This window comes from Vespa crabro, chromosome 18 (assembly GCF_910589235.1).
Source record: "Vespa crabro chromosome 18, iyVesCrab1.2, whole genome shotgun sequence".
Lineage (NCBI taxonomy): Eukaryota > Metazoa > Arthropoda > Insecta > Hymenoptera > Vespidae > Vespa > Vespa crabro.
In genome coordinates, this window is record NC_060972.1 from 17,600 (window position 1) to 39,043 (window position 21,444).

General features: G+C 30.3%; 1 protein-coding gene and 1 long non-coding RNA gene across 7 annotated transcripts; both read right to left on the reverse strand.

The window, feature by feature from the left end:
* Nucleotides 1-1,212: 1,212 nt before the first annotated feature.
* Nucleotides 1,213-6,524, reverse strand: LOC124430424 (fatty acid synthase-like). Of its 4 annotated transcripts, none has more exons than XM_046976983.1 (10): nt 6,156-6,524; nt 5,487-6,068; nt 4,973-5,390; nt 4,624-4,904; nt 4,325-4,529; nt 4,070-4,230; nt 3,805-3,990; nt 3,081-3,586; nt 2,677-2,981; nt 1,213-2,454 (listed from the first exon to the last, which is right to left on the reverse strand). In XM_046976983.1, exons 5-10 carry the CDS (start codon nt 4,347-4,349, stop codon nt 2,171-2,173), a joined length of 1,467 nt encoding a protein of 488 aa, XP_046832939.1. In that variant the 5' UTR covers nt 4,350-4,529; nt 4,624-4,904; nt 4,973-5,390; nt 5,487-6,068; nt 6,156-6,524; the 3' UTR covers nt 1,213-2,170. The 4 variants fall into 4 exon arrangements, with proteins under 4 accessions (XP_046832939.1, XP_046832937.1, XP_046832941.1 ...); XM_046976981.1 differs by having other exon boundaries at nt 3,673-3,990; nt 6,156-6,403; XM_046976984.1 differs by having other exon boundaries at nt 2,422-2,600; nt 3,673-3,990.
* A 9,574-nt stretch (nt 6,525-16,098) lies between these two features.
* On the reverse strand, nt 16,099-18,966 carry LOC124430430. 3 transcript variants are annotated; one of them, XR_006943763.1, is made up of 3 exons: nt 18,739-18,966; nt 18,322-18,376; nt 16,099-18,243 (listed from the first exon to the last, which is right to left on the reverse strand). It is a non-coding gene; the product is annotated as an uncharacterized LOC124430430 (long non-coding RNA). The 3 variants fall into 3 exon arrangements; XR_006943762.1 differs by having other exon boundaries at nt 18,441-18,966; XR_006943764.1 differs by having other exon boundaries at nt 18,301-18,376; nt 18,441-18,966.
* Nucleotides 18,967-21,444: the final 2,478 nt, after the last annotated feature.

Here is a 21,444-nt window from a genome sequence, read left to right on the forward strand (position 1 = left end):
GTTCTCGAATTCTAGTAAACTTTCCATATTGATATGATTAGTTACGTAAATTTACAAGTATATATATATATATATATATATATATATATATATATATATAATAGCTTAATTTTTTTATTTTAACTCGTTTTAATTAGGGTGAAATGTCAAACGAAAATGTGTTTCTCTGTGAACAAAAGAACGACAATTTATGTTTATTATTCAAAATGTTAAATTTTATTTAATATATATTATAAATTTCCTTATAGCTCTCGTGTTACTTTTCTCTTCTACGTTATATTTCTTACTGCCAGTTTCTCTCCCCAAATCTTAACGACTCGCTTTGTGGGTAACAAAAGAATTTGTAGATAACAAAAACAAAGGAAGGGCGGGCCATGAGACGCGTGACAAATCTACCTGGAGAAAGTATACTTTGTTTACATCTCCCCCCCCCACGGATAAAGTGTCAACAATTTTTAGTCCTCTTCTCCATCCTCTGTGATCGGAAGTAGTTTTATTAGGTGGAAGAATCCGGTTTCTTGTTTCTGTTTGCCTGTTTTTATTTCTTATATAGACTCTGAAATTTTTTTTATTATTTGGAAAGGGCCAATTCTCAATTCGTCTAATTTCTTTCTATTCAACCTATTGCCATCTTCTATATATACCAAATCTCCTGTGTTAAATTGGTGATTCATTCTATTCTTGTTAAATATTCTTTTGTTATATTCATGTAATCTTTTTGTTCTTTCTAGGGCTAGTTCTTTATCTTTTATCCAATTTTCTTTATCATTTTTTCTTTTTTTTATCTCTTCGAGTAGAATGCTGGTGAATGTGCCATCTAACAAATATTTAGGCGTGAAGCCGGTTACTGTATGCTCTGTTTCATTGTATTTATCCAAACATTCTCTAGCGATCGTTGTCCAAGCTCTTTTTTTTCCTTTTTCGTTTATTCTGCATCTTATTTTATTTACTAATGTCTGATTCAGTCTCTCGTTCAGGCCGTTGGAAAAGGAAGCATTGACAGCCGTAAAAATCAGTTTCGTACCCTTTTTTATGAGAAATTCCTTAAATTTTTTGAGTTCATTCCCGGGTATTGATCTATGAGTATCACTCCTATTTTGTCGGTTTCTAGTATTCCACTTATTAGCTTGATGAAATCCGTTGCACTCTGGGTTTTTGATGTTCTCATGAACGCGTATCTTGTAAAATGATCCACCAGTAGATGAAGGTATCATTTTGTTGATCTTTGTCCTCCGAAGCCTCCAATGGTATCTATTGACATGATTTCGAACGGTTTCGTTGCCGGTCCTAGTTGTGACATCCGTCCATATTTTCCTTGCCCCCTGGATTTGTTCTTAATGCATATTTCGCGATTTTTGCAAACTTTTTTTATATTTGCCGTTATTCCTTTAGCTGTGTAATAAGGAGATATCCTGCTTATCATTTGTTTGATACCTATATGACAACATTCAGAATGTATTTCTTTAATTAATTTTAAGCTTAGTTCTGTAGATAAGATTATTTTTTCTTTGTTTCTAATTTTTTTTATAGAATATTCCGTCTTTTTCTATTAGTTCTGTTTTGGTTCTCTGCAATGTTATATTTTCTTTTTGATCTTTTTTTATTTCTTTTATTTCTATTAGATTAATTATTTTTAATATTTCTTCCGTATTTTCGGATGATTCCAGTACTGGATTTCTGCTTAGACTATTTGCTTCAGCGTTATCTTTTCCCGGAATATATTTTATTTGAAAGTCATATTGAGATAAATAATATGTTAATTCTCCAAGTTCTTCATCTGTTCTAGCTTTTATGTTCATACTTTCTAATGGTTTATGGTCTGTGAATATCGTGAATTTTCTTCCGATCAACCAATGTTGCCAATATTTTACCGCTTCCTTGATTGCCAGGCATTCTAAGTAAATTGCCTTTTTTCTCTTTTGTGAATCGTTTAACTTTTTCGAAAAGTATGCTACTGGCTTTTCATTTCCATCACTCTGTACTTTCTTAAATATCGCATCAATGCCTTCCAGTGATGCATCCGTGTAAATCCTTATTGATAAATTCCTGTCAAATATTTGCAACACTGGTTGAGAGCATAGTAAATTTTTTATACCTTTGAAGGATTTCTCACACTCTTCAGACCATATGAACTTTTCATTTTTCCTTAACAGTCTATGTAATGGATTGTCTAGTAGTTGTCTAGTAGTATTGAGCTTTTCGGTATGTATTCGTGATAAAAGTTTATTTTTCCAAGAAATTGTCTAATGTTCTTTTGAGTTTTTGGAATAGGAAAATTTCGTATTGAAATTAAATTATCCTTTACTGGTCTTACTGTATTGTGCTCTATTATGTGTCCGAGATATTTCACTGATTCTGTTGCAAATGTACATTTTTTAAATTTTAGTTTGAAACCTTCGTTTACTATTGCCTTCATTACTCTTTTTATGTGTTCTATGTGTTCTTCAAATGATACTGAAAAAATTAATATGTCGTCTATGTAATTCTCTGAAAAATCTTTCAGTTTGTGCAGGGGTATTTTCTCTTTCGACAAGTTTGTTGCAACACGAATCAATCCAGTAACAATAGCAAGACCTCCTTCAACCACTTCGAAATTACCACTGCATGTTCGTTAGTAGATCGACATATGTTAAATTCTAAATAAAACAATATATAGATACAAGTTGTGGAAAGTACCTTTTTGAATCATGACTATCATTTCAATTTTGCCTTCTATCGGAATGGTGGTAGCTCGATTAAACTTTACATTTTCAATGACAACAAATACTTCCGTGTACAATCGTCCTATCATCATGCCGAAAGTTTCCCAAACTAAACATAAATATCCTGTCGCTGGAAACAAATTTCTTCCAACAATCATGTGACCACTAACATACTGAAATTCTTCATAATCGATCGATATTTCAAATATTCGTTCGCCAGAATCAATTCTCACTTGTTTATTGTAATCTGACACAAACCAGTCGTCTGAATGTTTCCATCTAAACAAATTATGACGTTGAATTTTTACATTATTTTTACATTACATCAGAAGAAATAATTATTGGCCTTTTTGTTTTCTATATCCTCTTAATTCTTACCCAATAAGTGGAGATATCACTGGAGTACCTCGACTGACCGGATATTCTACGTGTGGATATAATTTAGCAAGATCAAGCTGTATACCACTGTTATAAAGCTTCCCTAATGCTTGCAGAAAAATGATCACGTTATCTTTATCATCTGGATGATTTAATGCAATATTCCTGACTATTGGTTGCAATGATTTTGTTAAAGTCGCCTGTAGTAGATTTTGCGATCCAATTTTAATGGTGACAGCATTGTTGGGAATCAGAGCTAATGTTTCTGCAAATAGTACAGGTTTCAACAGGTTATTGGTATGATACTCAGCTGACGAGAGTTTTGCGGCTGATGTCGACCACGCGTTTTGTGGCACCGATGTACTGAGCCATTTTTTACTTCGTGGCTTCGCTACTGGTATCACTTTTTTTAAATATACAAAAAGTTTCGATCCAACTGCTGCAATATAACGGCTATGATAAGGTATATTATTGCACGGTACCTCTTCCACGATAACTTCAGTTGCCTGCCAAATACAAACACATTCAAAAAAATCATTCTAATAGTAAGAAATATTTTTATTGGCTAGATCCTAATTATCTTCAAAAGAACCTGTAATTTTTTAACGAATGCCTTCACAGAATTGATCGGTCCGCTAACAGTTGTACTTTCAGTTCCATTGTGACATGCGATGTCGATATCAGAAGGGCAGCGATTGTTAATGTCTTCATACGAAAGACCTACCGTTGCCATAGAACCGTGAGGTATTTCTGTTTTTATCAAGGCCATTCCTCGCGAATATGCTGCTAATATCATTTCCTCTGCTGTAAAACATCCATCTGTGTAAGCGCAACCAAGTTCACCAACGGAATATCCGATGACGTAGTCCGGTACTACACCTACGGAAGTTAGAAGATCTACCATACCGATCTGTAAAGAATTTTTCTTCTTATAGATCTTATCGAACGAATGCGCTCCTCCCAAATAATTAAGTAGTTGTCGATATTACCTGAACCGCAGCATTTCCGACGATCGAGTGCAAGATATTGTCGAACATGCTATTATCTTTATCAGTTAAAATTTTATAAATATTCAATTTATATTGCTTTAATACAGCGTCGCATTTCTCTATAGCTTTAGCAAATATAGGAAATCTCATTAGACTTTGACCTGTAAATTACAAATTTTACGTTCTAGTACATTTGATCGCAACGGTTATTATTTTTATAGTTACGAAGAATTGTTGGATAAAAAATTTCCATACCCATTCCAGACCGCTGCGACCCCATTCCAGAAAAAACAAATAATATTGGCTTTTTTATACCAGAATAGTTTTCAATTTCTCTCAGTTTTTTGTTAAACGATTTAAAACCAGTTATCGTGTATCCCCGACTTAAATGACCTGATATTTCTTTGAGATGAATATCATGAATGAGACGAATAACGACATCTATGGGTCGATTATCGATCTGTGTAATAGGATGTTGGAATTATATCGTTTTGTTTTATTTTAACGTAATCAAGTCTAATACCTTCAGGTCTTTAAAAGTACGTTCTACCTACATCATTTAATATGGTTACTACTGCTTAAAAACTGCTACGAGTCTTGGCAAATCGTCATCTGGCAATCTTTCATTGATCTTTGTTTTTGGATTTGATTTGAGTAAGATGTGAGCATTAGCACCACCAAAGCCGAAAGAATTAATGGCTATGTATTCCCCATCAAGCGGAGACGTTTCGGTAACAGGCATGATTCTTCCTTCTGTAAAAGCTTTTACGTCTTTGCGTTGTTGATTAAGATTAATATTTGGGGGTATTAGGCCTGTCTCCATCGATATTATCGTCTGCAAAATATCAAAAGAACGAAGATGAACGAATAATTGTCTCATCTTATATTTCAAAATATGTTTACCTTGGCAATGGAGCACATTCCACTGGCTGGTTCGGTATGACCCAAATTTGATTTGATGGAACCGACTTTAAGAGGATTCGTTCTGTTTTTCGTGAAAATCTGATCTATAGCATTTATTTCTACAGGATCACCAACTTTAGTTCCTGTACCATGAGCTTCGATGTAATTTATACAAGCTGTGGTACACCGCATTCATCATAGAATTCTTTGAAAATAGTACTCTGAATTTGGCTAGATGGAAATGTTATTCCCTGTTCCTTATAACCATCGCAATTTGTTTTCGCATGGATAACTGTTGCATAGATTCTTTTAGCATTTTTTCCTTTTTGCAGAAATGCAACAACTACGGCTTCGCTGCGCACGTAACCATCTGCATCTTCGTCGAAGCACTTGCAACGACCATCCTCAGACAATATTCCTATTAGAGTGGTACAAGTTAGAATAATTGTTTAATACTCCCATGATAATTCGAGAAAAAAAGACAAATGCTTTAAGAAAATATCATAATCAATACCTAAACGTTTAAATTGCAAAGTTACTAATGGATGAAGTCAAATATTTGATCCAGCGACGATCGCGTAATCGCATTGTCCGTTACGTATAGCTCTATATGCGTGTTCCATCGCATATAGACTTGAGCTGCACGAGGTATCAATGTTATATGTTGGTCCAGTGACACCCAACCAATGCAAAATTCTGTTGGTTGTATAAGCTTTGGTAGCACTTAGGAGTCCAAAACCATTTATCTACAATTGAAAAGACGTATTATACAGCATATCTGACTAAATACGTAATTGTGTATAAGTAATCCATCTATAAACTGATCGTTTGATCGATTCCCCTGCCTGGAGTTTGTCGTAGAACCAAGTTTTCTTGGTATCGGTAAAGCATGAACCTAAGAATACACCTGTCCTCGTTCCACGACGATCTTTTGGATGAATTCCAGCATCTACAATAGCTTCATAAGTATGTTCGAACAATATTCTGTCTACAGGATCCATAGTATGTGCTTCTTTAAAATTGACGTCAAAAAATAATGCATCGAATTTCTCAATATTGTTAATTTTCCCCGTTCGTCGTGGAATTTCTGAATGCTCTTATAAAAGATATAAATAGAAAAATATTAACATTAGTTAATCCTTACATTGTTAAATAAAATTGATTTTATACGTATAATCTATACCTATATCTATTCCGTTATCCGTGATGCAATCTTTGCGATTAAAAATATTATCTTTCAATTCATACATATTGTTGGATTTTGGAAATCTACCAGCGATTCCGGAAATAACAACTTCTTCACCTGGTTCTGGATCAGCATATTTGAGAAATTTGTACGATTCCTCTAGCTCCTTAAACTCATTTATGATGTTATGATATTTTACATTCGTTTGTCTGAAATAGAAATTCGAACACGAACTGAAACCGTCAACGATGAATTCTTCTTTTTAATAATGTTATCCCCCTCCGTGAAATTCGTTATATCACGTCAGCTATCATAAATTCTTATATTATTCCGTTATTCTTATTCGAAAGAAGATACATATTCAACCGACAGTAATGAATTTATTTATTCTTTTTATATAGGTTAGGTACGTCATGGTCAATGAAAGCGCACTGTTCAATAACGAAACAATAAAGTTTCGTCGTAATACACAAAATAGTTATGATAAAAATTCTTAAATTTATAGCTCCCATTTATTAATAATTGCATGCATTTGATGTTTAAAATGAATGTTATTATTGTGTTAATAGCGACTTCCATTAAAATACGAAATTAAGTACATCTTGTTAACGTATAGTGTCAATATTATATTTTATATACAAACATATATTTATGTAATATATGTGTACATATATATATACACACTCAATACACAAAATATGTATATACCTACGCGTGCGCTTACATACATGTGCACACAAAACTATATCTTTATCCCAATGTCTTTACTTTTCATATCTAATACTTAACAAAATATTACAATCATATGCTATACTTTGTTTACCTTGAATTCCTTTAATAAATTTCGTTTGTACATTATAGCGAACCTTATAAAACCGTGTTTTGTAATATCTACTTATAAGTATATAAAAAATAAAATAGGAAAAGACAAATCAGTATAATATATCGAGTTCTCTTTAATTCAAAAATTTTACCATCTTCGTAAATTTTCTTGTTACGTAAAATTTAACATGGCTTATAATGATAAGGAGAACAAAAGTAAAAATAATAAATGAACCCAAATGGTGGGTTACTTCGATGCCCAAATAATAATTAATTAATGATGAAAATATAATTTAAATAAATATTTTGTATGTAACATTGAGATATATGCATAATGAAAAAAAAGTGATATGAATTGACAAAGAAACAAGCGATTCATAATTTAAGATTATTCACCACCTTTTGTTCAAAGTATGTGGAAATCAAACGACAGATATGGACAAAATATGAATCAAGCGGAGAATACTGTCCTCGCCATGCTATCCTATCAATGTATAAGCTTGTTTTGCTATTTGCTTTTCACGCGTATGTAACAAACAGTTTCGTGTGAATTAGAGTAAGTTGTATAAGTTAGAGCAAGAAGTGTTAGTAGACCGTAAACTCACACTTTTCCTTCTTTCATATGTATATCTTTCGTTGATGGTAGCGTGCGTCATGCAAAGTTCAGTGCTAGATATTATGTCGGCACTCATTTGGTTTACGATAACTACGTAGAAAATAATAAATATAATTGATACATATAAGAATTATTATATAAATCTGCGACAAAAATAAGAATTTGTCCAATATTTTCTTAAAAACAATTAGTGAATACTTTTATATTATATTAATTATAATAAACGCATAACAATCATAAAGTAATAAGACAAAGAAAAACTATAACGGACGAAACAAAAGAAACTTTTCATAAATTTCTTCGAATGTTGTTTTTATTAGATGGACGGTCATGTGTACAAATTATCAAGGATACGATTTATTGAATATTCGCCCTTCAAACCAGCACATAAAATGATACATTTTCCTTCTTTTATTATCATAAATTACCGTCATCATATGTATCACGATATATACATTATAAATATATTCTTCTGTTTCTTCTTCTTTTTACTGTTTTCGTAACTAAATTACTACATTACATATTATAATAATAGTAATATTAGTAGCAATAATAATAATATGAAATGAACTATTACAAAGGAAACGATATCAAAATAGCGCTGGGAGAAAAATTTCGTAGATGGTGCGGAAACAAACACATATTTTGATCTATATTAAGAATAATATATAATATATATATATATATATATATATATATATATATTCACTAATTATTAATTTAAAGGAAATAATCGCTAAATGTATATACTTTACAAGCATTTGTCATCGAAAAAATTATACTGCTGCTGTGTGCTATCTAGCATAGATCACCGCGAAATTCACGCCTGTCATCAGTGGAGAAAATAAATATGAAAGATTGGATACGCACACCTTACTAAATTATCAAATAAAGAAATAGAGTAAATTAGTTCATTATCTTCTTTTACATTGTTACAATAAAAAAAACTATACAATAATAAAAACTATATTAGCCGCGAATTTAAAATTCTTGAATTATCAACATACCATACGTTACTTATAGAATTTCTCTTTTTAGTCTATAAAATCAAAAAGAAACTACAAATTTTTCCACAATTAAGCAGTATTTTAAAAATTCGGATCCATTGACATAAAAGATTTAACATGTATTTCTTTATTTTTGCCAAAAGATCATCTGGCTAATGCTCATTAAATTGACTGAGTGAGTTATCGTAGCTTCTCCGTGTTTCTCCTGGCAAGCAATGCTTTTCTTTTCTTTAGAAATGTTCAAAAAATCTGAGCATCAGCTATTTACTGACAAAACCAAGCAGGCAATCACTACTTTAAGAGGAGCATCAATGTACTGCTGTATTTCTTCGCGAGAAATGTTGAATAGAGCATCTACATTATCTGTCAGAACAGAAATAATTTTCCGATTGGATCGACCAACATGGATGAATATCTTATATTAAAGATGTAAGTTTAACAAACGACGTTGTTCCGACGAAGTTTTTAAAAACCTATTTATTTGTGCACAATCTATTCTTGAGAGTATATTATTTTTTATCGTGATTTTTAATTGAGAGAAAGAGAGAGAGAGAGAGAGAGAGAGAGACAGAACAGAGAGAGACAAAGTAGGCGATAGAGAGAAAGGAAAAGAGTGTTGCGAGCGATGGCGATTAAAATATATCTATGTAACGAAAGAGAAGCGAGATGAGTGCAAAAGAGGCCATATGAAAACAAAGGATTTCTAATCTCGTTGGTGGACAAAATCAAGAAAATATTTAGTTCAAATTATTTTCCAACATGTAATTTTATTTGTATTAAAAATTTTTAATTATTTCATTCCATACGTTTCGATTTCTCAAGAAATATTATAGAACAAACTAACCAAATGCAAATATATGCCACCACATCGTATTTATTACAGAAACAGTTTCTCATACCTTCGGAGATTAAAAATTAAATCCGTTACGTATCGAATAAAATATTATGCTAAGTCTATTGTTTCATATTTTTCCGTAGATTTTGCATTTATTTTAAATATGTTGCTATTCAGACGATCTAAGTTCATGGTAAACTTATAAATTCTAAAAGTTCAATAGGCCGCTCTTGTCATTTCCTATCCTTAACAGAATTAATGTATACTATTATATTATCATGTAAAAAGGAAATGGATTGATACGTAAAACGACGTTAAAAGAAAAAGATCAATAATTCTTAATATATTCGTTACCGCATCGCGGAAAAGAAATTCTATCCACTGTGTTACATTTTTTTTTAAGTGCTACAAAATATACTGCAGATTTTTATTTATTTATGCAGAGATAAAGTAAAGATTGACTGCCATTATGTATCTGTCACGCTGGATTTTTAATGGAAATCGGTGCGTTACAGACATATAACGTTGGTAACGAACGTGTTAAATTCATATTATCATTAGTTACTTAACATATCTCTCGAAAGCAAATATTTTACAAGAATGCTCATCCTCGTTATTCAAACGATAGTAATATATCTTGCGCATACCTTTGCTATACTTTTTGGAATTTGTTTTTTTTTTTTTTTTTTTTTTGGTAATTCCATTAATTTTTCATAATACTGTTTGTGTATTTTATAAAATTTATTCTTATATACATTTCTTTTTAACTCCAAAACAATGGTCATATTCACCATGTTTTTTTCAGTTGGAGATAAAAATATTTGAGTAATAGTATCAAATGTTAAGTGGTGGTAGCCAACTCTAAACTGAGAAAATTCATTGGAAATATAAAAGAACGATAAATATTTTAATGTCTAAAAGGATACGTTTATCTTTTGGATAGAGATAGAATGTAAAGATATTTATAAAGAAATAAAAACATCAATATATCTTTTACTTATCGCGCAAAAAATGTAGAATAGTTTTATCTCTTTCAATCAAACTCATTTTGATAGAACATCAAAATAACACGAAATTTTGTTCAACATATACCACTTTCTTTTAAAATATTATATCGAAACATAATTTTTATAATTCCGTACAATCTGCTTGTAGATTATTTTCCGAAGATAGTAGCTGTTATGTGACAAATTCAGATTTAGAGAAAAATTTGAGCTCCTCGTCGAAAGTAGTAAATAACTCGGGAATTAGTATACCGAAATATATGCTTTATTATGTTGCCATTAATCAGTAAATCATAATTGAAGAAGAGGATTATTGTGAAATGTTAGACCGAAGATTAAAATGTATCTGCCGATCTGAACGATAGCTCTCACTGGAAACATCTTTCCGGATATAGATCATTCATCCACTCGAATTCTCTTACCGAACTTATTCTTTCTTTATGTCACGCTTAAAGTTCACTTTTTATTTACAAATTCATCGACTTACTTAATTCTTTCACATACCTTAAGATAGTAATAATAAAATGTAGTGCACTAGTACATAACACGCCGAAACTCGCAAAATTTTTAGTAACAAATGGATTTATTCAATTATCTTCATTCTAACGATGATATTTTTGTAAAATAATAGCGGATGTACATATGTATATAATGTAAGTATATATTACAATATGTTCTGTATATATGAGTGTTCACATGTACATAAATGTGCGTGTATATAAATATTTAATTATTTTTTTTTTATTTTATTATATTTTACTATTAAATTTTTTTATACCTATTTTTATTTCTTCTAGGATAATAAGTCATTTTTTCTTCTAATTGCACATAATGTTATAAAATAACAATCGTTCTTTTTTTGTTTTTTATATGGATTTTGCACATTTCGCTTATTTCTTTTGTGAATACAAAATTTTGATATTTAATGATGTTCATTACCTTTGGTTTTATAATGGAACGTCATCAATGAGAATAGACCTAATTCTTGGGACTTTTCCAAAGTCTCAATTTATAGACGAAGGTTTAATTTACGGCATTCTTCCAACAGGTTTTTCAAAAAGCTTTATTTTTTTTGGAAAAAGAAAATAATATTAAAAAATGGTATTTATTCAAAAATAATTTATGCATATATAAGAAGCTTTCTTTAAACTCCACCAAAAGTGAGCCGTAAATTAAAGTTTCATCTATAAAATGAAGCCTTGTTCATTAAAATTGATCAAAAATTACTTCTATTCTCATTGATGACTATATAAATATGACTATACAAATGCTGTATTCGATATTTTCCACGAAGAAAAAGTTTAGTACTGTGGAACCCCTCGAAATTTTTAGCAAAAGAAATGAAGCTCGTACATCCACAATTGATTTTCATATTCACGCCGGAATGGTGTATGTTGTATGTCCAGCGATTGTCTGCATGGTTGTGCGCGTAAATAACCGATGCTCAGATTTTTTTAAGATTTCCAAATGCAAAGAAAAGCTTGTATGGGAAAGTTACGATAATTTACGCATTCATTTAAATGAACTTTGGCCAGGTGGATTCTATGACAAAAATAAGGAAATACGTATCCGATCATTTATGTCAAGGGATCTGAGTTTAAAATATTTGTTAAGTTTTTGAAAAATTTATAGTTTCTTTTCGACCTTATAAATTGAAAAGAAAGAGATTCTATAAGTAATGAATAGTATATTGGCAAGCGTTCAGATTCGTAATTCATGAATTGTAGGTGCTTGAGGCTAACAAGTTGGTTTTTTTTATTGTATCGGTATAAAAGAAAGTAATGAATAAATTACTCTTTTTGCTTATTTGATAATTTAGTAAAATGTTACTACCGAGTTTCTTATATTTATTTCCTTCTCTAATGGCTGACATCAATTTCGCGGTGATCTTTGCTAGATAGGACATAGAAGCAGTATAATTTTGTTCGATGGCAAATGCATATAAAGTATATACATAAATCAATTATTTTTTCAAAATTTATAATTAATGAATATATATTATATATTATTTTTAATAAAGATCAGAACATGAGTTTGTTTTCACATCATCTACGAGATATCCATCCCAGCGCTATTTTAATATCGTTTCCTCTGTGGTAGTTCATTTCATATTTTTACTATTATTACTATTATTTCTATGACAATAATATGTAATGTAATAATATAGTTACAAAAACAGTAAAAAGAAGAAGAAAAAGAAGAATATATTTATAATGTATATATCGTGTTATATATGATGACGGTAATTTATGATAATAAAGGAAGGAAAATTGTATCATTTTATGTGGTGGTTTGAAAAGTGAATTCTCAACAAATCATGTCCTTGATAATTTCTACACATAACCAACCATCTAATACAAACAACATTCGAAAAAACGTACGATATGTTTCTTTTGATTTCGAACGCTATAGTTTTAGTACCACCACTACCACCACCACCATCGCTACCAACATCGTCCACCTAAAAACCATTTAAATGTATTCTATCTAATGTACTAATATTTCTTCGGGTACGATTGTTTAATGGTTCGCACTTTTTTACACTCGTCACTATCGCTCATTACTGTTTTACCAACATCACGATCGTTAATTCTCCTCTCAAATACTGTTTCCCTTTTGGATACAAAAGCGATACTTATTTAAATTTATCAGTTTTGCAAATCGAGCAGGTAATTTTCAAGCTTACGATTTCCGTCACGATTTGCGATTGATAATTTCGGTTGATGCATAGGAATACATACATATATATGTATATATACTCGTACACAACACTGTATTCGCCTGAATGCTTGACTAGCTTAAGTATTCTAGTTTAGATCGACTCGTCGATTTTGTGCTTTGATCACACAAGTCGTGATAATACACCATCAATCATGACCGTTACTGTAAAAGATAAAGATAATATCTTTTTGAATTCTTCGAGAATGTTTCGTTCAGGAAAGTTGATCGTGAAAGAGGGATGGAATAATTTAATAGTACGGCTTAGAAAGTTTTACAGGACTTAGCCAGTGTTCCACGACGACGACTACGACTACGATGATTACGACGACGATGGCTACGACAACGATGAAGACAACAATGCGTAGAAGTAAAGGGAGAATGACTACCTCCTAATAGTAATAGCAGCAGAAGCACATCGAGGGATCCTATACTCACATTTAAAACGTCGGATTGTCTCGACCTCGTTTTCGCGTGACATTCTCATGTCGCCCCGAATGGATTCTCCTTCAACCATTAACATTATATATAAGTATGTATTAAATTAAATATCATTTTAATGACAAATATATGTTGTATGTATATGTACAAATTCGATCGTTCGAATATTTCTTGAAATTTTATTGACATTATTTCATTAAATCGAGTAATTTTTAATTTCTAGAAAAGACAGTGTATTCAAAATTATACTGGAGTTATAAAAAGAAACTTTGCATTTATAAATTTACAAAGATATCCTTTTCAGAAAATAAGATTTGGCAATATAGTAACTTAAATGAAAAAGATGATTTTATAGATGTCTGAAATTTTTCTAAAATTGTACTCTTACAATTTTATTGTATCTTAAAAGAAATAATTGAAAATGTATAAAACTATCGTATCGACCCTATTAAAAAGAGAACGAAAAAATAAAAAAAAGAAGTAGATAACGCCCTAAACGTTGAGCTCGATTAATCGGAAAAAGTAGAAGAGAATTGAAGAATGAATTAACCCTTTTATAATACAATATGTTTTGTGCCCAAAAAAAAAAAAAAGAAAAATTACATAATATGAAATTTTCATATTTAAAACAAAATTGTAGAATTCATAACTATAATATAATGTTCATATTTTCTTTTAATCGTCTATAATAGAATTAATTCTTCCTTTTAAAAAAAAAATTATATAATGCAAATTTGGTTATTGTAATACTTTACATTAGTATATACATATAATTGTAACATAAAAATTTGTAATAATTTCATCTTTACAAAAACCTTCTATCTGTCTACGGGTGAAGTTTAATCAAAATTACATGTCATATCTCGTTCTCGACGATAATAATGTAGGTTTTTAGAGGCAGAGGGATAATTTTTTACTTGAAATTTTTCTTTTTATTTAAAAGCAAAAGAAAACAAGTTGCGTAAGCTGAAATTATTATATAATAAAAGAGAGTTAAGTACTGTTAAACTGAAATTATTATATAATAAAAAAGAGTTAAGTACTACTCAACTTTTATACAATATTGCATGTGCAAATTGACCATTGAAAGCCTGAATGGGTTTATTATAAAATTGAAAGATAGTTTGAGAACTAGGCGTCTACCCAGCAATGCATCTTATTGTTGTAATGTCTGTTGTAATGTATTCATAATATATCATCTCTGTTGTCTGCTGTATGGCGTGTGCTATATGCCGTGAGTTGATTTGTATCAACACCTGCGTTTCCCAATAATGATTTGATCCAGTGACTTATATCTTTAGCTATAACCGCTGCAAACGGTTTTGTAGTTCCAATGAACAAATCCGTTGAATAATCATCTCTTGATTTCTTAGTACAATCTATGAAATCTATGACTGCAGAGGCCACACACAACCTTGTGAAATAGTAAACTATTTCACAATAGTTTACTATTGTGAAAGGGTAAAGTCAGTTCGGGGAAAATGTTCCTGGTTTTGATGTCTTAATCAATTCAGTTATGTTAATTTTTATCTCTATGTTAGTTTTTTCTAGTTATCAATTCTGATCAGTGTTAAAATCTGAAGTCTTTGAGCTGTAATTAATATCTATAATGTTACTACTTTTTCTGAAAATTCTTTTAATTTCAATTTATTAATTGGATGCAATTCTTCTATATATTCCAGTACAGGATCGATGTCCCGCGTTGAAGAATACTTTGACTTAGACGCTTAAATATAATTTTAATAAAACGTGATATTAATCCATCTTTGTTAATATCATATGCCGAAATTAAAGATACAGTAGATCGGGCAGCATTAAGCGTAGTGTAGCTTGCTCCATCTTTAAATTGATTATTTAGGAATTTAATAATATCAATAATTTTTGAGTTAAATAAATGAAGACTATTTAAGTGTGTGAAAGTCCATGTTCGTTTCAGGCTACTCTGGTACTGCTTCAATGACTATGCAATAAAATTTATCATCACATCTGCTGTTTCTTCTGTAAGTCCTTTCTTTATATACACCATCCTAACAATTTCCGTGCATCCAACAAAAGGTGGATGCTAATGGGTTACTCATGTCTCTGTAAGGAGAAATTAATAAATTCTTACTTGGATTAATTACCATGGTAGGCTCTATGAGGAGAGATGTGAACAGAGTATACCAGGGTTGCGTAGGCCATATTGGTATGACTAACACCCCAACTGCTTTGTTGTTAATTATTTTTCGAAGAGTACGTAAAATAATTGAAAATGGAAGGAAGGCATCGAACTGTTAATTTGTCAACGACGTAGTGAAAGCATTCACTATTTTCGTTTCTAAGTCAGGGAATCTAGAATAAAATTTCTTACATTTTTTATTTAATCTAGTCAAGAATCTGTAATCTAGCAAAGAAATCAACTGAAAATGGGCCGAATTGTTTCTCAATTCAATGAAAAACAGTCTGACGAAGCTCCCATTCAGAATTTACATTTACATTGTCTGATGCTCTACTTGCCTCAGTATTTTCTGCTAATGCTATGTATGATGCCTTTAACCATATCCAATTCTCTTTACATCACTACCAAATTTTTCTTGACAGCTCATTAAGGCGTGGATACTGGACTCCTCCGGGTTTATTTACGTACACGATAGCTGTGGTATTGTCTAAGAGAAGTAATATTTCACATCGCAATGCGAAGCATTTTATCGTAAAAAATATTAAAGATAATTCATGTGATTTTTTCCTTCTTGTTTTTGTCGCAAAAACCAAAAATTTTGTTTACTTTAAATTCGTTTAATAGTTTTACTATTTGAATCTTTTTCTTATCTGTTAAATTTATAGTGAATTAATAGTATTGATAACGAAACCTAGATGTTTAGAATATTGTTCCACAACTAAGGAACTTTTCTGATAGTTGATAATTAAATCCCACAGTTCTAAAAATTGAACTCTCTCTTTTATATTTTATCCACATCCATTTTTTGATTTATTAATAAAGAGAAAATCATCTAGGTATAAGACAAATACATTTTGTCTTATATATCTTAATATATTTACTATAGATTTCATAATCTTTATCTCAACTTGAATCTCAAAAATTTTCTATGGCCTTTATGTATAGGTACTGAGAAATAAACATCTTTAAGATCTATGGATTCTAAGAAATCTCTTGGGGAAAACAAATCTAGTGCTGACTGAATATCCTAAAATGTAGAACTTGAATAAATTTATTCAACTCTTTTCAGCTGATTATGAACCAATTAGAGGCATTGGGTTTTGATATTAGGACAAAGGACGATATGAAGTGTCCCTTACAGTCCTTCCATTTCTTGACAGCTCCTTTTCTTATTATTTTCTTAATTTCTATAATAATTTTCCCTTTGCCTTCTAGAGAAAATGTTTTTCCCTCAGTACAGTCTCTTGGATCGGTATATCTGTAAATGGTATTTTATAATCATTTAAATAGCTGAGCATATATTTATCAGCTGTAATTTCTTTCCATATCTCCACATAGAGGGATAAACGATTTGCTGTTTAATTATTTTTACTAATTCCTCAATGGTGAATGATTTGTCTTCCAGATTGTTGTTCTGGGCAGATTTCGTGGGATTCTTTGATTTGAATTTTAACAGGCATTTCTGTTGTTGATCTGTCGGACGGTAATTCGTCGGTGGGTATTTCGAGTTTCACTGACTTCGAAACTTTGCTGCTGTTTTCGATGGGGCCTTCTTAATTTCAGCACAAGCCTTCTCTTTTTTTTTTTGTATCTATAACCATTTCCTTGAGCTTGTTCTCGTACAACTATTCATTGGAAACCATCGAGTCTATCACTGGTTTAATATTTTTGTTTAGCTGTGATGTAATAAATGATTTTCGAGCTTTAGTCTGTTGAAGAATGAGATCCGTTAATATCTGTCCAGCGTGATTGATATAATCTGTAAATATATCCTCATCTAAGCCGTTTTTCGGAGGATCTATTAAAATAGAAACTGCCGCATCCAACGCCCATATGATAGTACCGACACATTTCTGAGTGTCCAAGAAGTGTTGGTCTCTTTTTTTAGCAACATCTGATACCAGTGGTAGTATCTCAAGGTTTATTTTGGTCGATTCAGTGTAATTTTATATAATTCTAAAATTTCTTTTTTATTTTTCTCTAGCAAGTCTTTATTTTTCCACTACAACCACGTTTCTTTTAGTTGTGGATCCTTACTCAGGACCTTCATTTGGATCCTTACCTAAAAACTTCAGGCTTTATTTTTTTGAAAAACCTTATGCGTCAAACGTTGTGATTTTACCATGCCAAGGATGATTACATTATAATTATCGAGAACGAGACATACAATATAATTACATCAATTACTTAAAGAAAAGTTTTGAAGCAACTAGTCATCCATTGATACTATATGGAAGAAAGTTGCACATACAGCTTTTTTATAACATCTAGGTTATATTCATTGTATCTTATTCTGGTATTCTATAATATTCTGATATTTGATCCATGACATACTTTTTCAATCGAAATCGTTTTTTCATTATCCTTTATAGTTATCCGCTATAAAACTTGGTTCATGACTTTTACAATTTCTAGAGGAAACTAATGCATTTCTTCAGCATTTCTTTTAGCAACATCTTCAGTTTATTCTCCCTCTACTGCAAACTGCAAATTAAAAAAATCGTTAAATAAAGAATTAACAATAATGGAATGTATAATTACATTAATATATTCATCTCATACACTGCCTTATTCGAATACACTTCATCAGACTTCATAAGTCACGTTTTTGAGAAACCTGAAAACAAAGAAGTTTCTATTGTTATTGTATTGAGTGAACTTTCAATCATAATCTCGCTCACCATCTTCTGAAATAAAAGAATGAGTTTTGTTGTATCTATATCCTTAATTTCTTTATTTATTTCAACATTCCTTTAACTCTTGTCATTGTCAAATATAATAAGTAATAACAATCGAAAGTAACCAAGTTATAACGGGAAAAATTTCATTAATATCATAAACAAGAAGAATATTTCTGCTCAATCGTCAATTAAATTACCAAAATAAATAAGTAAAACAAAACCAAAATAAACATTGCAAAGATACAATTTTTAAAATAAAAAAACAAGGTTAACTTCCTATTGAATGGAGCCATATAACCTTTTTGTATTGGAGATGAGGAGGTATTGTAGATGAAAATTATATAAATTCAATGATGTAGAAGATGCATACGTTTGTTTAACAATTTGTTCAATAATTTGAGAAAATCGTTTTGAATCTAATTATTATACTTATAAACGCGTAAGTCAATCACTATCATTATTAAAAAATACTTCTTCGCAGAATATAAATAGTAACCTCTTTAATAATATGTAATTGCAGCAAACAAAACACTAACTTATCAGAAACGTACACGCCACAGATTGTATGCGTATTGACGTGCGCTGACCAACCACATGGCGATGAAGTTACCAGTGGTACAAGAAACACGGTCTAATTCGAAACAAAAGAAGCCCGCTGAAAATCTCGCACCTTGATCTGTGAGCGATAGTGATAATTCCTAGTTATCAAAGATAATTTCTTAGAAGAGAACATTTCGATTCCGCAAATTTAAGATATTATGAAAATTTGGAAATATGTAAAGTTTATGTAGGTATGTATTACGTAATTTTATTTTCTTGCTAATATTCACTCCAAGGGGATAATGAAAATCATCCATTTTTCGATTTTATATTATAACTGGTATACCGTAAGAGATAGAGAACAAAGTGTAAGATAAAAGTTTTTTCTTTTAAATAGAACTAACATTTGACGAAATACATATCATTTATTTATATGATTGGACAAAAGTTATAAACGTAATTATTAATAATTTCTTCTAAAATTAATTTGTTCATGTGAGGTCAATCTAATTAATTTTCAATCTATTAGACTTATACTTGTTTAATGATTTTTTAAAGATAATTAGTCAAAATACGCGATTAATGAAAGTACAGAATGTTTTATAAAAAAAACTAAAAGTTATTAAACTTTCAGTTTAATCGAAAATAAGATACTTTTTCACATAATTGTATAGTTTTAAATTAAAATATTACTTAATCTCTTGGAACGATATATTTCGAAACGATTTTGACATTTCGAGTTCATTGAATTCGGAATCTGACATTATTTCGGACCCAGCTGTTTGATGTATTACCAAATGTCCACAGATTTTTCACAGTAGTAATTGTCTTCTGTAAATTGAGGGAAATGAAGTTGCTTGTTTGATTCTATTTGTTTATATATATTGTATCAATAGAATTCAAACAATTAAGACTATTCATTACCTCTGGTTTTTATCAAGGATTAAAACATCAATAAACATCAAAGAGAACAGGTGTAATTCTTGACCGATTTTGATGAACAAGGAAAAATTTATAGTTTCTTTTAGGCTTTATAGACTAAAAAGAGAAATTCTATATGTAATATATAGTATATTGATAATTTTATAGTTCTAGGTTCAAAGGTAACATGGCTTTAATTATTGTATGATGTTTTTATTATGGTATCGATCTAAAAGAAAATAATGAACTACTTTACTCCTTTTTCCTTATTTGATGATGTAGTGAGGTGTTGCTATTCAACCTTTTATATTTATTTTCTCTACTGATGGCTGACGTGAATTTCACGGTGATCTGTGCTAGATAAGATACATCAGCAATTTTGTTCGATGACAAATGCATATAAAGTATACATATTTGTCCATTATTTTTTCAAAATTAATATTTGGTGAATATTTATATTATATATTATTTTAAATAAAGATCAAAACATGAGTTTGTTTCGACATCATCTACGAAATTTTTTTCCCGGTACCATTTTATTATGGTTTCCATTATTGTAGTAGTTCATTTCATATTATTACTATTATTACTATTACTACTATGATAATAATGTGTAATGTAGTTATATAATTACAAAAACAATAAAAAGAAGAAGAAACAAAAGCATGTACTTATATTATATGCATTGTGAAGCATATGATGATGGTAATTTATGATATTAAAAGAAGGAAAAATGTATCATTTTATGTGGTGGTTTGAAACGCGAATTCTCAACAAATCGTGTCATTGATAATTTCGACGCATGACCGCCTATTAAATACAAACGTATTTGAAGAAAAGTACGAACCCTTCTATTGTTTTCTTTCCTTATGTTTCTCTTTGGTTACTAACTTATGATCGCTATGCATTTGTTTCCACACGGTTTCTTACTCACGATCAGTTGAAGCTAATTGTTTTTACTTTAATATCCTTGTCATTAAATGATATCAGTATTATGATTGTCCTGCGCATAAATAGTTTGTTACAAGATAAAAATCAAATCGGAATTACAATGGTCGCAGTCATGCAATATGTTAATCTGCTCTATCGCCTAACATAATTATTTTAAATTCTTTTATATGGAGTCCTCTCAAAGGAAAAATATGTCAAGTGCACTCGGAGATAGTTAATGGATGGCAGGTTTATTTAATAACAGTAAGTACGATGCCAGATAGATATTATTTGCAAGGTAATTAGTCAGAAGAATTGAATGATAAACAAATTTAAAAAAAAAACAGTAAAAATTTATTATAATTTATTATAATGATCCATTAGAATGATTCTCTTTCCCATCGTTACTATTTCCCATCGTAACTATTCTATAAAATAAATATATATTACTTCTCGATACCTAATGTAATAAACATCTGTTACTTTGTAAATAAAATAAATACGTATATGTTAATTTTTGATATCTAATATCTATCCACGTATAAATTATTGATAGCGCTGTACATCTTTTTGCGACTAAGATGTATTCAATGTATGACAAAAATCTCGTTAT

Coding starts and splice junctions, on each gene's coding strand:
- LOC124430424 (XM_046976981.1), bottom strand. CDS start 4,349: ATGGGGTCGCAGCGGTCTGGAATGG. Junction 3,991..4,069: donor TCGGAAATGCTGCGGTTCAG/GTAATATCGACA, acceptor AATTCTTTACAG/ATCGGTATGGTAGATCTTCT. Junction 3,587..3,672: donor CATTCGTTAAAAAATTACAG/GTTCTTTTGAAG, acceptor TGTATTTGGCAG/GCAACTGAAGTTATCGTGGA.